At 36.1% G+C, this 17,441-nt stretch overlaps 2 protein-coding genes across 2 annotated transcripts; both read right to left on the bottom strand.

Annotated features, from left to right (window-relative positions):
- Nucleotides 1-5,844: 5,844 nt before the first annotated feature.
- Nucleotides 5,845-6,639, bottom strand: LOC130745785 (VQ motif-containing protein 11). Its single transcript, XM_057598164.1, has one exon. It carries the CDS (start codon nt 6,537-6,539, stop codon nt 5,937-5,939), a length of 603 nt encoding a protein of 200 aa, XP_057454147.1. The 5' UTR covers nt 6,540-6,639; the 3' UTR covers nt 5,845-5,936.
- A 6,273-nt stretch (nt 6,640-12,912) lies between these two features.
- LOC130745784 (probable inactive shikimate kinase like 2, chloroplastic) lies at nt 12,913-16,612 on the bottom strand. The gene is made up of 8 exons (XM_057598163.1): nt 16,340-16,612; nt 16,063-16,253; nt 15,761-15,955; nt 15,450-15,511; nt 14,444-14,510; nt 14,244-14,362; nt 13,497-13,673; nt 12,913-13,140 (listed from the first exon to the last, which is right to left on the bottom strand). The coding sequence occupies exons 1-8, from the start codon at nt 16,595-16,597 to the stop codon at nt 13,031-13,033; spliced, it is 1,179 nt and encodes a 392-aa protein (XP_057454146.1). The 5' UTR covers nt 16,598-16,612; the 3' UTR covers nt 12,913-13,030.
- Nucleotides 16,613-17,441: the final 829 nt, after the last annotated feature.

The following is a 17,441-nucleotide window of genomic DNA, read 5'->3' as shown; positions in this document are numbered from 1 at the left end:
TTGAAAATTTTAAGACATAAGTCTAACTTGGTACCTCCCATAAGTCATTTTTTTTCGGGTATGTCCCGACCTTCTTGAAAGTCTAATCATATATTGTAGCTTGTTTAAAGACGCAATTCATAATAACCCTTTTATGTATGTCAGCAAAACTATGTGTAAAGAGGTTAGCTTACTTTTAGGTTAGGTCATGAGCTTCTACAAACTGTCTGACCTATTATCGCCCCTAGTTATGGAGATATCCTTGTTTATTTGGTGGTAACTAAGATTTTTTTTTGTTACATCGGAAAGATAAATCACAACACTCCATGATTGATACCTAGACCTCCCAACTTCTCAACTCATATGTCCACTAGCTCTTACCACTTGAGCTACTACTCAGGAACCTAAATCAGATATCTTTTGGGGAATGAGGATTTGTTCCTATATCTTATCTTATTGAAGCTTGAGTATTCTAACTAGACCCAACTGGCCAGCCGGTAACCGCAACTATTGCAGTTAGTTTTCTTTTACTATCTGTCTAAATACAGATGATGCTTGTTCTGCAAATAAAGCAAAACCAGGAGCGCAATCAACAACACAAGAATATAACGTGGAAACTCCAAAACCGGAGAAAAAACCACGGCCGTTGTCAAAACCGACAACCAGAGAATAAACATTATGTGAAAATTGTTACAACACATAGACTTCACTCTCAACCACCCCATGACCTCAGTACACCCACACTCTCTAAAGTAAATATTTGAACTACATCTCACAATGCTCTAAAACAAGAGCATAAGAGAAAAAGAAAACACAAATATAAACTTAAAGTATTTTCAAGTGCTACATCTTTGGTGTTTTGGTGTGTTGAAACAAGGAGCTTGAGATCCCTATATATAGTCTTGGACCCTCCCACCCCTCACTAATCTAAGTGATGTGGGACTTTTCCAAGATGCATAACTTGATCTTTTTTCTCCTTCATTAGCAATGTGGGACTTACATTGCAATCAACCCCAACAATCTCCACCTTGATTGTAATGGTCTTCAGTCTTCATTGTCTATACCGACAATCATTGTCTTCACCGACAAACATAATTCTCATTGTCTATATACCGACAAATTAAATTATCATACTCCACCATAAAAGAGTACACTACACTTGGAACTAAACCATCCCAAAAATTTTCTTCACTTGGAACTAAACCATTCCAAGAATTTCCACATGCCGAAACCTTGCTGAAAATTTATGGTGCAACTTCCATGTTGGCTTTCTCCGGAAGTTCATCAGCCATCGACATAACCACGTACCTTGCATCAATGCCAACCAATGCCCGCACGCTATCACCACACACCTTGCATCTATATCAATCAATGCCCGTGTGTCACCTAGACAAATATTATGCCCAGAACACCTTGTGTAATCGTGATTGCATCAACTCCTCCATCACAGCATCATCGCAGCTGCAAACCGACAGTAAACCGTGCACCAGGTTGGTTCCCAGCCAGAACCTTCCAAAACAACACTTCACAATGTCACACTTCTTCAGCACCTTCGCAATACCACACAAAATGATATCCATCGAACCGGAAGCTCTGATACCAATGTTAGGAAATAACACAACTGAAGAAGTAAAATAAACAAGGAGCGCAATCAACAACACAAGAATATAACGTGGAAACTCCAAAACCGGAGAAAAAACCACGGCCGTTGTCAAAACCGACAACCAGAGAATAAGCATTATGTGAAAATTGTTACAACACATAGATTTCACTCTCAACCACCCCATGACCTCAGTACACCTACACTCTCTAAAGTAAATATTTGAACTACATCTCACAATGCTCTAAAACAAGAGCATAAGAGAAAAAGAAAACACAAATATAAACTTAAAGTATTTTCAGGTGCTACATCTTTGGTGTTTTGGTGTGTTGAAACAAGGAGCTTGAGATCCCTATATATAGTCTTGGACCCTCCCACCCCTCACTAATCTAAGTGATGTGGGACTTTTCCAAGATGCATAACTTGATCTTTTTTCTCCTTCATTAGCAATGTGGGACTTACATTGCAATCAACCCCAACAGCTAGCTCAAGGGTATAAGGTGCTTTAATTGTATTAGATTGCCGGGGATGCTTGTGGGTAGTGAACAAATTTACTATCAAATTGCCATAGAAAATCAATTATCTATTTTGAAGATGATGATCCATGTCATGGATATAGTTATTTGCTACCGAAAGTGGAAGGAAGAAGTAGAGAAAATAATGAATTGCAATTGACTCCAGTTGCTATATCTGGAGAAAACAGGAGTAAGGCGTTGAATACTATAATAGGGAAAAGTTCCACTTTAATTATGAACTTATATATTTCAACAATTTTTCAAATAAAGTTGAGGCACATCACATCTGAGTGGGTTATAACCACTGCTTAGATGAATAGCTTGAAGGTGAAAACACTGAGCAATCATTATGATTATCATAGTGCATCATATCAGTTTGTGTGACTTTTGGATTGTGGTTTGCCTAAATATCATTTGTCAAAAATCAAAATATAGAGGAACAGAAAAGGCCAGAGTTATTGGAGGGATAATTAGGTTCTGAATATTTAATGTTAGATGTTGAGCACTTTTCTTTGGGAATTGGGTTTGACATCCCACTTTATTTAATACGGGATTTAAAGTTTCATATCAATACGGGATTTAAAATTACATATTTATTTTAGTATGCAATGAATGGTTGAAAATGTGTCACACATGCATAAATACAGTACGGTTTTTTAAGTTCCGTATTGAATACAGAACTTTATATCCCGTATTAAATAAAGTGGGGTTTCAAACCCAACAGGTGGGGTGGCAAACTCAATTCCCCTTTTCTTTGTTGGATTCTGGGAGGTATGCTTATTTAATTGTTCAATCACTAACAATGCCACAAAATTCACTAAGAATTATTTTGAATCAATGTGTACACAACAAAATCTAGCTAAAAGTGAGTCATAGCATTCAATTATAAGTAAAGATCGATGCTTTGATTCTTGTGCAAATCGTGAAACCAGACATTCATTACCCCGACCGATTTTAATTAGAACACGTAAAATTACGTTCTCCATTGTATAATTACTAGGAGGGAAAGGAAATGCAGGAATGCAGGATTAATATAACTAACATTCATGCTTGTAATTATTACGATGAAACAATATCGTTATTCAAGCACCTGAGAAGAGCAACTTGTGACATAAGGTAAATAAAAAATAGCTAGCATTAGGGTCGTATGCATGCATCTATGAACCTTTTTTTTACTGATTTGATCACTAGTAGGACCCTAAACTATGAAATGTTACCCAAACAATCAGAGAAAGAATACAGCTCAAGGATTGTTTTCTCTGTTAGAGTTTGATACTATATCACAATCTAAGTGAAGAGAAAAGTTGATTTGCCTAATTTTGATCTAATCATGTCTCCAAATCGTGTTAGGATAACAATAGATCAGTCATCAGAACTACTTATGCATTACTTTTCCAGCCCAATGGACAAAAGCAGGTGACCTGAAAATATATGCGCGTGATACTGAGAAATTTTGGGAAAGTATGTCACTTTCAAACAAAACTCTGCAATTATCTTTAGGTAGGATTTTGCAATTTTTCTGTCCACCTTCCTGGTATGTAATTATATTTTTGCTTCTTTGTCAACGGATAGCATCATAATTTTTACTACCATTATATTGTTAGAAATAAGTTAATTATTACTACTAATTAGCACATAAAAGGTTGCACATACTACAAAAGAAGATGAAAATGTGCAGTAACTAGTATTAAGGTTTTTATTGGCTATTATACTATTTTGTTATGTAATCACTAAAAATTTAATACTCCTATTACTATTATGCTTATTTAGTATTTTTTAATTGAGTAGTTATGCAATTAAGTTGTTATAGACACTTCTATTATAATGGATGATCAACCAATATAGCATGTGTGGCAAATAATGAAAAAATTCATTTTCTTTTTTAAGATTACGGAAATGATAAAACAAGACTAGAAACAACAAGAAAAAGACTATACAAACCTCTTTCAAATAAAGAACATCATTTGAAGGAGAATCCAAGTAGTCAAGCTTCACTTCTCTCTTAAGTCAAGTTTTGCCAACAAGTCTGTAACTTTATTGTTACTCTCACATGTTTGGACGACACATTCCCACTCATTCATTATTAGACACCTGACTTCGATAATTAAGAAGAGCAGCACAAGAGTGTCACAAATTTGTTCATCGATAAGCTCCAAAGCAGTCACCGCCAAGCAAGACGAAGCCCTAGCAATGCCCAATAGTTCAACCATGTGTAGACATCCCCATTGTCTTCAAAACTAGAGAAACCCCTTAGTCACTTCCCATTGTGGTCTCAAAATACACCCCCACATGCAATGCTCGAAGAGGTTTTATTATAGCTTTCATCCACATTCAATTTAATCCACCCAACCTTTGGAACAAGCTTGGAGGAAGTGTGGGAAAGAAAAACTTAGCAAATGCCGATTGACTATATATTTTCTATTTTTGTGTAAAAGTACATAGGTCAAATGAGTAAACAAATCTTATAAAAATAAGGAAATGATAATTTTATGGGTAATAATCAAATTCATACTTAATGAGTATCTATAAAATGTAGTCACAATTATCAGCGATAGATACCCTTAACTAGCTAATAGATAGAGTATTTGTTTTATGTCTACCAAGTACCAAATGAGTTTTAGTTTGAGTGACATAATTCCCCACAAATTTTTAATGTACAAGTTTGCTGCATTTCATAATTCATACATTTTGTACAAAAATAATTTGTAAGAACATTCTTTATGCTAAGCTTCTAATTTCATCTTCATTGACCTTGGAAGTAAGAGACTTGTTTTGATTTAAAGAATATAATTCTTCACAAAAACTCATTTGTTCTTAGCATGAAAAAATAATGTTATGAAAATTTCATAAAAATTCGCATGCGCGGCTAAATTTGTAAATATTAGCTACAGATTTATATTCGTCACAAAGCGTATTTTTAGTAGTGTTACTTAATGTAAATGAGGTAAAGTATAATATTTGAGAAAGTTTGGAGATGAGCGTGTAAGAAAATTTAAAAATAGTAAAGTATAATTTAATCTAATAAAAAAGTTATAGTAGACTACTGCATTTCATCTACAAGCATGTGTAAACTTTATCCATCATTTATATTTATATATCCTGAATTAAATAATTTATTATTTGAATGTATAAGAGTTTAATGGATAAACTTATTCAATACAATAGATAAACTTATCAATTACATAAGTTTATGTTATCAAGTCTAAGAGCATCTCCAATAGAGTCCTTATTTTGAGATCTTAAAATAAGATTTAGATCTTATTAGATCTCACCATTGGAGCTGTCCTACATGGCATGACCAGCTACACATACCCAAACTAAAAAATGTGATATGTACATTATAAACCGCAAAACTGCCAACTATCAATTGCTTCTTTCGTTAAACAAAAAAAAACAATTGCTTCTTAAAACTGCCCAGTCTCCAAAGCAATAACACTCTGGATAACCAAGCTTCTTAACGTAGAAACAACAGCTACACATACCCAAAGTCTCCACAACATGGAGTACAACACAACACTATCAAAGAAAATGAAACCCATCAAAGCTAGCAATTAATTAATTAATTAATTAATTAACCGTAGTAGTAAATAAAACCAACAAACAATTAGTTGGTTTAGTGGTAAGCAAGCAAGCAAGCTGATTTCTTGTTAGAATCGAAAAACACATTTGGTGACAGAACATGCAACCATATCCAAACTCGACATCTGTTAACATACAACTGTATTCCGAACGGCGGTGACATACGTCAAAAACAAAAAAAGTAGTAATTAATAAAAAAAAAAAATCAAATCTCACCAAATAATATTAATGATAATAATAACACATGAGTTGAGTTGGTTAATTTAAGAGCAAGAATTAGGAGAATTAATTTTGGTGGAAGAAGGAGAATGCAGAGGAAAAAGGGGCAATAGCTCAGGAGGGTTAGAAGCTCTAGGAGTGGACAGAGGACTTGGGTGCAAGTAGAACCCTTTCCCGGCAATAGCCCGCTCCTCCTCCTCCTCATGCGGCGTTCGTGGACTCCCACGAGCCATCCACTCCAGCTGCGACACCGGCGAAGCCATCATCATGCTCCGGACGTACGAACCGGAAGACGGCGACACGCTCGTCATGCTCGCGGCGGTGAGCATCACGGGCCTCTCCATGACGCCGATGGTCAGCTCCTGCAGCTTCTTCGAGGCCGCGGCATTACGGCGCTCGTGGAGCTTGAAGTTGGGCTTCTTCGGGCCCATTGTGTCCACGGCGGTGGTGGCGGAGGATGGGCGGTGGGTTTGGGCTGCCAGACGGGCTGGGAGAGTGAGGGGGAGTTTCTCGTGGTCCTCTGATGCTCCGGTTAGCTTCTGGACCACCGCACGGAAGTTTGATGGGTCGGCTTGGACGAAGGTGGTGTTCGGGGTTGTTGGGTCGGATCCGTAGGTTGGTGAGTGAAGGGTTGAGTTAGAAGCCATGAATGAGAAAACTAGCAACAGAGAGAGACAGAGAGATTGTGTTGTGTTTTTTGAGAATTGAGAGGAAGCGGGAAGAAAAGGAATGAAATGGTGGATTTATACTCGAGAAAGAGAGAGAAAGTTTAGAGGTTTGGATGGGGTTACTTTGCTTTAATTTATTAAGTGGCGTGTGATGAAGTGTTACATATACCCGGCGAGAAAGTATGAAACAACATGTACCCTCCGGTCACATATATAAGTAAAAAATACGTTTTAGGTTCATTCGTTTAGTGAAACGTCTTTTTTGCTTATATATATAATCGGAGGGTGTACATTAGATCCGTGTATTGATTCAGCACTTCGTTGTCTGAGATTTGATCACCAATCTTACTATCAGAAGAAATTTATTGGTGAGTATCTTATTACTTTGTACAATGACAATAGTGGGATGATAGATTAATCTCATATTTATCAATTGTTGAAATACATTAATTAACGGTGAAGAAAAATATAAATTATAGCGGAATAGTTGCTCACTTCATTTCTTAATGATGATATTAATGTTTAATCCTCTCATGAAGATGAAACACATTTCTTAATCTATCATTTACTCCTTAATACACGAGTAGACATGGTTATGAGATTAATCACCGCGCGTGGAAAACTTTGATCTTAAAAAAGTTGAAAAAAGGAGTCTCTCAAGTCAGAATGAGGAAGTACTAATGAGTAATAATGAACACTTGATTGTGTTGTAGACGTGTAATTATCACTTACGCACCCTTTTTTTTGACTTTGTGTAATGGTGTGTAAACGCTACTGAGAAAGGTGAGAAAAAGCTTTGCTTTGGGTACTTCAGTATAACAGGGCTATTTTTCTGATTTGTCATGCATCCAGCTTTTTCGATAAAACGGGGGAACTTTCTCGTGAGTGGAACTCCGTATCTTTCTTTTATCCTTGTAAGTTAAAATTCATTATCATGAGGTTAAGCTTTTTAATGTGAGTATTACTCAAGTTTTTATTATTTACCACAAAAGTCACGCTATATTAAAGTTTTTTTTTTGACAGGGTATATTAAAGTTTTATTTGTATCTTGTTAATAATTATGGTTTAATTATCTCACATGGTGCGGGGCAACTCTTTGTAATTTTGTTCATGATTACCATAGATACACAAATTAAGACTCGATCATGGCATGGTAATGCAATAATAAGATTTTAACATAGAAATTTACTTTTTTTGTTTTGTTTTTTTAGTAGTACTTTGATGATGGGTAATGAATGAATGGGAGTGAAAATCAAAATAGGGAGGGTGGTCCAGTTTTGAATTTGAAAAAGGAGCAATAGTAATAAATGAGGGTAAGCTGGCTGGCATTGAGTAATGAGTGATGTGGGCGGGGTCAGCGGGGCATTGAAACAAGAGATGAGAGAAAGGAAAACTATATCTCTATCTATCTGCAGCAGAAGCAGAGCCTGAGTTTGCTCAGAGTCTCAGAAAAAAACACCTTGCCAGATATGAACAATTCTCTTCTTATATTTAATTTTTATGTCAGCTCCTCACATGAAAATTGTGTTTATTATTTTCAAATTTAAAACATTTGAAAAAAATATCAGAAATATATTTAAATTTTTTAACATATGAAAGAAAAATTCAAAATAAAAATACACATTTAATTAGCTTAATATCTTTTTCTTTACAATTATTTATTTGTGTGCATATATATGTATCTAGTGGGGTTTGTGTCAGAGGGGGTAAATATTGAGTGAGCAGGTTTTTCTCTTTCTTTCTTTCTCCGTAGTTTGCGTGAGGAATTGCACTTTGACATTGAGGACAAAAGTTGTCTCAGGTCTTTCTTCAATTTGGCTTGGTTCGTTAGTTTCTTTGCTCTATTATTCCCTTAGCTTCATCTTGTTGGATTGCTTTGCTGGCTGGATATTGGATGGTTTGATTTCTATGGGCACCCTTTTTGACATGTCTAGTTTCTTGCCTATTTAGGACTCTTTCAAACTAGTTTACATTAATTAGGAGGAGAACTTCTTCCTTTTTCCTGATTTTATTTGACTACGTACTTACACACATATAGCAACGCATTAGCATTACACGTGTATTTTGGATTCCAATTTAATAAGTTGAGTGGACTTTAATACGAGGTTAATATCCGTTTGCACTTTCAGTGGATATCTGAACTTAATAGTAGACTTTACCATGCTATGCTATATAAACATAGTTGACCATTTTGAATTTGTCGAAGTTGTATCTTTATTCAAACCACTCAAAATCCCCTGTAGCTATAATTTTTTTTTGTTGGTAAATGGCGCTAAAAGAAAACAAAACTAAGGCCTCAAGTGGGCAACGCTAAGCCTATCAGCCAGTAACAAAGGATCCAACTCCGGAGGAGGAGCTTGAAAGAGCACGACCTTCACCGACGTGAAATCCGCGCCCAGCTTGGCCATGTAATCAGCCAGGGCATTCCCTTCCCGGAGCGTGTGTTGAAGCTCAACATGCCACGGACGCTGAAGACAAGACTTGATTGAGTCCACCAATGCTGCATAAATATGGTACCTGGAGACAGGGCCTTGCACGAGCTCAATGGCGAGCACAGAATCAGAGCTCAATGCTATAAATTGAATACAATAATAGTTGATGTAAACAATGAAAGCGGTGAATAAATCCTATAAATATGGTAAAATTGCTAAAGTTAATTATAATGCATGGTGGAATAAGTTTTACATCGTCTAGCCAGTCTTATAAATGAAGATGGAGGTTAGAGAAATCCTTGGCAAAATTCTATATGAGCTATGATGGTGAATGATGAGGTACGTTGATGCTATATGTATATTGACTGAAGTTTTTTATTTGTGTTTCTTCTTTTTCTTATACTGTTATTTACTTATTTTAGAAGATGGTGATATTTAGTTCAAATACATGTTTCTCTTTGTTTTGGTGTGTGCTGTATATATTAGGGCCATGAGATGATTGAGAGATAAGTCTTTGAGTTGAAACTATTTTCACATAGTATTATTTTCTAATTCTCTGTGACGATTGTGATTTTTCTCTAATTCTAAAATTTTTCACGTAATATTCTTGTGTTATGTATTTGTAATTGCTTCTGTTTTATTTCTTTGTCACGACGTGGGTCTTATCTACTATTACAAATTTATAATCAACCTCAACAATCTCCGTCATGATTGTTATGAATGCATCTCCAAACTTCATTATCCACATTGCACAAGATGTTAAAAAAGAATAACTAAACATGAATGAAAATTATTCCAAATGACATACGAGCTTTGGTCAACATTAATATAAAATGTGTGGCCATAACACACCAACATTGGTCTGATCATAGATGCATGGATATATTAAGAACATGTATTATGCAATAAGTACTCCTTGATTGGGTAATTTCTTGTAGATAACCGACCACAACCCCTAGACATACATTCTCCGTAATAATATTGCACCATCACAGGATTGAGCAGAACTTCTTATCCACACTTACCCAAAAAAGTTTCATACACATATAGACGGCCAGTTTACTTAGACTTTAGAGTCTACTTCACTATTGAACTTCAGTACTAGATCTTCAGGAAAGGAAAAGATGCCATAAATATATGCTTCATTGAATTTAACAACGTAATTGAGGAGACAAAACAAAGAATAAGTTAGAATAAGCTGTCCTGTATTTTTTTATCTGAAAACTGCATGTGAATAAAACCTACCTTTCCTTAGCTATATGCATATATATGATATTTAATTAAACACCGACCACGTGTACATTTCACAGCCTTCCGATCATTTCTCAAATTCTCTAATCAATGGCCCACCTCGAGAAACTTCTGCCATTGGCATTTCTAAAATTAAGTGATCAATGCGCGTATTTAATTATTATCCATAGGCCTAAAATAACGTCCCAAGTATCTATTAAAATTGACAAAATCAATCAATAGCACCCTTGTTTGTGTAGTCAAAAGAGGCACTTATAGAAAACCATCGTTTTCAATGCCATTTCCGTGTGTGAATGATGCCAAGGGAACATTCAATCATAAGAGGACACTATGGAGGACACTATGATTTCTAACGAAGACTAAGAAACTAGGCAAATTGTGGAGTGGTGTATTAGCTAACTATGAGGCCCTAATTTAATTTAATTAATACTTTGATGCATTCTCGCCAAACAAACTGCTAGACGGAACTATAATTTGATAAATAATTGTAGCCAATTTGATGGACCAATTTTATATACTTGCTTTACTATGATATGATTTTATTTAATGCTTTTGCTTTGGGGACAAGTGTTGTGTGTTTAGGACAAAGCATAAAATCGTGGGTGTTTGGATTTTTAGACTTATAAAATGAAAGCTGACTAATACTAACATGTTAGAATTAGTTCCAAAAAAAAGTTTATTTTTCACCACCGCCACTATATTAATGGATGAGATTGTTCACTGGATACCGGTTGAGGGTGAAATGGTGCAAATACTCCTTGATGTTATTTACCCTTCTATTGCAGGATGAATCCCTTCGCTTGCAGGGGAAGAGTCATTCTTGTTGTCAATGTTACCTCAAAGGGTACTATAATCACCCCTCTTGTTTTGAAGTTCATTGTCTAGTACTATTTTTTTTTTCAGCATATCCTTACAATAAGTAGTCAGTCGAGAGATTAATCTTTCACCTCACAGTCAACATATTAAGCAGTAGGGATTGACCAATAATTTTTTTCTATTCACAAGAGTTTGAAATTGAAACTCCAACCACTTGCTTAAATGACGAAATACGGAACCACTATGTTGACTCACTTGGTTAAATACTTGATAAGAATTTAATGAAGTATTAGATGCTAAAATGATACTAATAGCTACGTCTTCACACATTTATGGGTTGATACTTGACACTATCATATTTATCGTTGTTTGAAAATAGCACAATCCAATTCCCCAATTAAAATCTATTTTGAGGAATGCAATTCATTATTCACATGCCCACAAAAATGTGCGAATGACACAAAAAAATCACTTCTTAGATATACCCCTCTGCTTGTCCTCGGGTTTTAATAGAAAACCTATGTAAACTCTCTTCTAGCTTATAGAGAACAATGTTTTGGACCTCACAAAGTATAATAATCATATTGTGCAATTATAGGTGGTATCAATGATTGATTAGCTACATTAAATTGTGCGAGAACATTACTTTGGTCATGATTATTATGTATACTGGTTTGTCATTCTTGAACATGAGATAAGATAGGGAGAAAAGTCAGATAAACTCTATTTTCATCAATTTAACTATGTAGATGATGAGTACCTTAACCAGGAAAAGACAATTACCTAAAACCTCTTTAAAGGGCTTGAGCACAGAATTCAATTCTCAAGCATGATCTAAAAATAGCAGAGAAAAAATAATAATAAAATGGTTGGGGTTGTCCTTGTTCTTGTGTGATTTCTTGTTTTCGCTTGCCTTCAACTATATGCTTATACTATGGAGATTAATTCATCATTAAACTCTATTAGTCATATCCTTGAAGATGTGGCTTATAAGAAAAACAATGTTAAGCATAACTATCAGCACAGAAAAAATGTATCAGTGCAGATTAGGCCAGTCTTTTTCATTACCAAACCCAAAATTCATAAAATACTCATCCTCAGTATCATATTCTGTTTTCGCAAAACCACTGGAATATGAAAAGGAGGGGCTCTCTAGTCTGCAGCAAAATTTTGTTGTTTCTAGAAAGTTAATTGGTGAATCTTTTGGTCACTGGTAGAGCTTTATGGAGTTCAATTCCACAGCTCCAGTAAATTGAGAATTGTCTACTGCCTAATGTGAGAAAAGTACTAAGATTTAGTATTAACAATCTTCTGTTTTTTGAAAAACAAGAGAATTTCATTTCCTGATATCAAAATTTGGTGCTACCTTGTTAGTTGCCCTGTTCCTAGTTTTTGCCTAACCAAATGCAGGCCAATTTTTATTTTTATTTTGTTTTAAATGGTTGAAAAAAGCAACAAGGACTGAGATTCTGAGAATTGGTTTCTCTAGCCAAAAGTGATTATCATCGGAATGCAGGATAAGGACTGAGATTCTGAGAATTGGTTTGGGAGATTTCCAAGCAAGCAAATAAGATTAAAAAATTTATTTTAATCTTTGCACTTCTAAAGCCAAATATCCATTGTTCGGGTATAGAAATACCGCTCTGGATTGGGATTCCAAGTAAAGCGTAAAGGACTTTCTTTCTATTACATCTTTTTTTATCTCTACATTAATGCTATTATATCTGAATGTTTGCTTCTTTAAGCTTCATCAGTAGACGTTGAATTTTGTCATCATTATGTCCATGTAGATTTATTTTGTTATTATATAATTTTATGATATGAACATTTAATATCTCCGCCTAGAATAACACTTGAATCAATGAAGCTACCACTTACATTACCTTTTTGATAGATAAACTTCATTTTTTCTGTCTCCATTGATAGACAAACTTGCATAAACAAGTTTCATGTTACCAATTACAAGAATCACTATTGCGTGCCAAGAGTGACATCACTTTCACTTGATGGATCCCAACCCGGGGGTTCGATGTTTGGCCAATCGCCACGACATCCCAATCTTATGTAGAGGCTTTTTTTACCTGCAAGGTGACAGATGAAGTCAATCATATGGGCTAATAAAATGTTTATGCTTCCTACCTTAATTCTAAAACTCCCCCCTCCTTCTTCAACCATTTATAAAATGCTCAATCCATTCTTACTCCTTCTCAATGACTTGCTACACTCCTCATTTTAAACCTTCCTATTTCATTTTCATCCCATAAAATTAAACCTTAATCTCAATGAAAAGCAGCTATCCAAGTTATCTCATCTAAAAATCACATGTGTTAAGATGGCTTTTTAGTTAAACAGTTTTGACTAGTCAAATGAAATGGCACATGGCAGTTCTTGGACCTATCTGAGAGCATGGAATTCACTAATAAATCAGTGGAAGTACCTGGAAGTTTCTTGTCTGACAGGATTAACTGTTTTAGGGCTCTCAAACATGCTTGTGCTACACTCTTGACATACGCAGGATCCCAGCCCTGAAACTTGACAACCACATCCGCATTTGTGTATGCAATTGTGCTATCTTTGACGCTTTTGTGGGCCTCCTCCCTTGCAGAATCTTCATCTGTATTTCATGCAATGAAGATAATATTTTTATGGAAACAATAAGCCGATGTAATCATATTAGTGATATGTCTAGTTAGACAAGGGTGGGTATATATGGGAGCCGGGAGGGGAAGGAATCAAAAGAAAATGAATAGGGAGGGAGGGAAGTCTATGAAAGGTGAATTAATAAGTGTCCTTCCCCTTGTTTGGATGTTTAAAATCCTCCAAAGTTCTCCAGATGGGTGGAATAACATGTTTATAAAAATTAATAAGGGAAGGTACTTAGGAGTTACACGTAATTTCATATCCCCCTCATTTTAAAACATTCTCAAACAAAGATGACGTTTATTTGAAAATGTTATCTAGAAGAGGTTCATTCAGTCTTGGCTTCAACACTCTTCCGCTCATATAGCCCCTCCAAAATCCCCCATCCAAATATACTCTTATTAGCGGTAAAAGTTTCTTCAAGATTTAAGTCGGGGCTCAGGTGGCTCATCTCTTTTCAGTTCCAAGTCATGAAGGCTCAAAACAAAGTTGGACCAGACACATCTTGCAAAAAGTAACCAAGAATTGATCAACAAAAAATCACCTGTTGCTTCAGTCTGTGACAACCAGACCGTAAATCCTGCATGAAGATGTTGCCATTTATCAGATCTTCGACTGGCACCCTGTTTCCCTCCTAACGTTGCAACCACTGCCCTTGCATAACTGGCAGACCAAGCAGAAATGGAAATAAATGTGTTAGTTCCCAGTAACAAAACTATTAATGAAGCGACTCCATTGACTTACCTACTTATGCTTTCAAGTACGGAGCTTTCAGCTTCTGCTACTGAGTCAGGGCCTTCAGCAAGCAGCCCTGGAATTGATTAGACTTGTTAATGCACTGCAAGATATACTATTAAAGTCCTTTCAGTTACTGAAATGCATACACGTGTTGCAGCCATATCCTCTTGTATTAAAATAAGATGCATCACCACAGAAATATCTTTAATGGATTGGAGGGGTTTTGTTTTGGTTTTTGACCAAGATTCCTCACAAGTAGACTTGTAAAATTACCCCTAGAACTAAGGTTGAACTCTTTGAAGAGTAGTGATTCCAGGATTTAAACCCTTGACAAACTAGGTAAAGTTCACCCGTGGTCACAACAACTTCTACCATGACCAACCACTTTGGAGTTTTGGGAGGGGGTTTGAGTAAAGAAAATTGATTGTTGAAAATACAACACATAAATTGCAGCAAGGACAACAGAGAACAAATAGTGCTCAAGGATATATGACTTTATATATATATATGTACAATATGTGCTTGATGGACAGCAGTTCAAGCAAACAGCATTGTCAGTGATTGTAACAAACAAACTCTTTTGTCCACTTTTAACATATTGTTGTCCATAGAGGAAACATACAGAACGCTACAAACTGGTAGCACCAGAAATCAGCAGTTACCATAAGATGCTGATTATGCATATGCTAAAAAACAAGTCAGAATTGGCACATTGCTTCAGTTTTTTCACTGTTACGATAGCAGCTAAAAAACTGTAATGAACTATACTATTGTCAGACACCATTGTAGGTACTCTTATGATTGATCCTAGAGATTTATTAGTAGTATCAAAGATGCTAAAGTTGATGAATGGTCTTAGTATAGAGTAACTTGATGTCTTTCTTGTATGTTCAGAAGGAATACCCTAATACAATGAGGATCAATCACAGGAGTGCATCGAGTGAAGTTACAGCATGGGAGGGAAAAGAGAAAGCTATGACAAAGAAAAACAAGACATCTACATAATACTCACATGAATCCACGGTTTGCTTGGTATATGCTTCCAGCAGCTCCTTTGTATTAAGCGGTGTGTACCTGAAAAGAATATAAAGCACTAAGATTTATGAGCCATTGACAGGAGTTACACATCAATCATAACCATCTAACACAAAAAAAAGTGCATCGATTGATATAATCATGTATCCATAAAAGCTTATAGGAGTTACTAGCATTGTGAATATAGCTATAGCTTGATATGTGAAATTCACAATATGGTTCACAATTTCACATGTTATTGGGCAGTAGGAACATTGATAATTAGAATCACAAATGAACTTAAAGTACCCGAGACCAATAGCGAGCTCTTGAGCCACTTTCTGGTTGATTTCGGTGGAATCGCCAACGAGATATATCGATGTTCCTTGCAAAAGCTGTGTAGATCCTGCAGCAAGTGATTCCCATGACTCCATAATGTCAGGCCATTTCAAATCAGGGTCCTGCTTCTTGAAATTCACCACCAGCTGATCTTCATCTATATACCTATCCAAAATCAGACCATTCATTCAGCAAAGAAAGAAAGTGCTAAAAAAAAATCTAATTCTGAAAACCAAAATCAAAATTAAGCACTTCCAATTGCACAAACAAACCATATTGTCTCAGAGGGTTTAATCCTGTCAAAAAGAGGATTAGTTTCAATCAATGTGAGGGGAGACCCTGAACGCAAAACTTTGATAGCTAAAGAGGAATCGTTTGCATCAACCGATATGTCTCTGGTGCTTTGTATATCCAAGCCTCCTATGTTTAATCTTAGCTCCATCTCTGAAGACCCATCAGAAAACTGCATTTTATTGTTAACCCAGTTGGAGAAAGATAAGAACTTTGCAAAGAGAAAGAGGAGATTGGTTGAAAAGGGAAGAGGGGTACCTCGTAGGTTGTGGTCGGAACAGGGGCAGTGTAGGAACACTTGCAGGGACGCAGAACAGGATTGAATTTGTGAGATAGAAAAGAAGAGGAAGAAGAAGAGAATGAAGGTAGTGACTGTGAAACCACATTAGGTTTTGAAACTGAGAAGTGGAAGCTTGTGGTGGTGGGGTGTCGGAAGAGGAAGCTTGAACCTGTAAGAGTAGCTGACATTTCAGTAGATAGAGAGATAACTGATATGCTGTTGCAGCTAGTCACCATTTTCTTTGTTTTTTTTGTCCATGACTTTTATTTTTGTTCTATATTTGTTTTTTTTTTCTTTTACAACGGATTTCATCGCCAGTTTCATAAATGGTTGTATGTTTATCGGTACAAAAAAATCTGGGATTTGAATTTTTACTTTTATCCCTATGAAGATATAATTTCTTTACCGACAACTTGTTTTATTTGACTTGGATCTAGAGTAACCCGATGACACTAATATCTTCAGTGAAATGGGTGGTGGCACCCATTTTGGTAAATCTACCGAGCGCGGAGGGCACGTAGGGGTGTTGGAGGGTCAAAACGACAGCCATGGATGAAGGTTGTTGATCGGGTGGAGTGGGAGATTGAACTCAACAAAATATGAGATTTATTAGGTTATGGGGAATTGAAGAAAGATAAAGAATTGATGGAAGAAGAAGAAGAAGGGAGGAAAAGTGGAGCACCGATGAGTTATATGGTGAGTCGATGGTTCCCGTCATCCCCTTGGTCAATGTGATGTTCCTTCTGCAGTTCCTTTGGACTTTGTATTCTCTCGTTTGAGTGTGCTGTCACGAGAGGAGCAACTAGCGAGACGAAGGTTAGTGATGATGATATGGTTTTGGTGGAGTATGAACATTCTGGATCTTCGGGTCAGAGAGGAAAAAGTTGGCCTAAGAAAACACACGGAGGGAAAGGTCGACCCAAGAAGAAAAAGGTTATTCGAGTCTTGTTAGCATAGGATAGTGACATGTCGGTTGTGGTATAATCTCATGTAGATGTTGAGGATCATGAGCTTCTACATATCAAAATCCTGATTACATTTTTGAGAAGGTGTGGGGCATGCTGGAGACAGAGAAATTGT

This window comes from Lotus japonicus, chromosome 3, assembly GCF_012489685.1.
Source record: "Lotus japonicus ecotype B-129 chromosome 3, LjGifu_v1.2".
Taxonomy (NCBI): domain Eukaryota; kingdom Viridiplantae; phylum Streptophyta; class Magnoliopsida; order Fabales; family Fabaceae; genus Lotus; species Lotus japonicus.
This window is presented reverse-complemented; position numbering and strand designations above follow the sequence as displayed.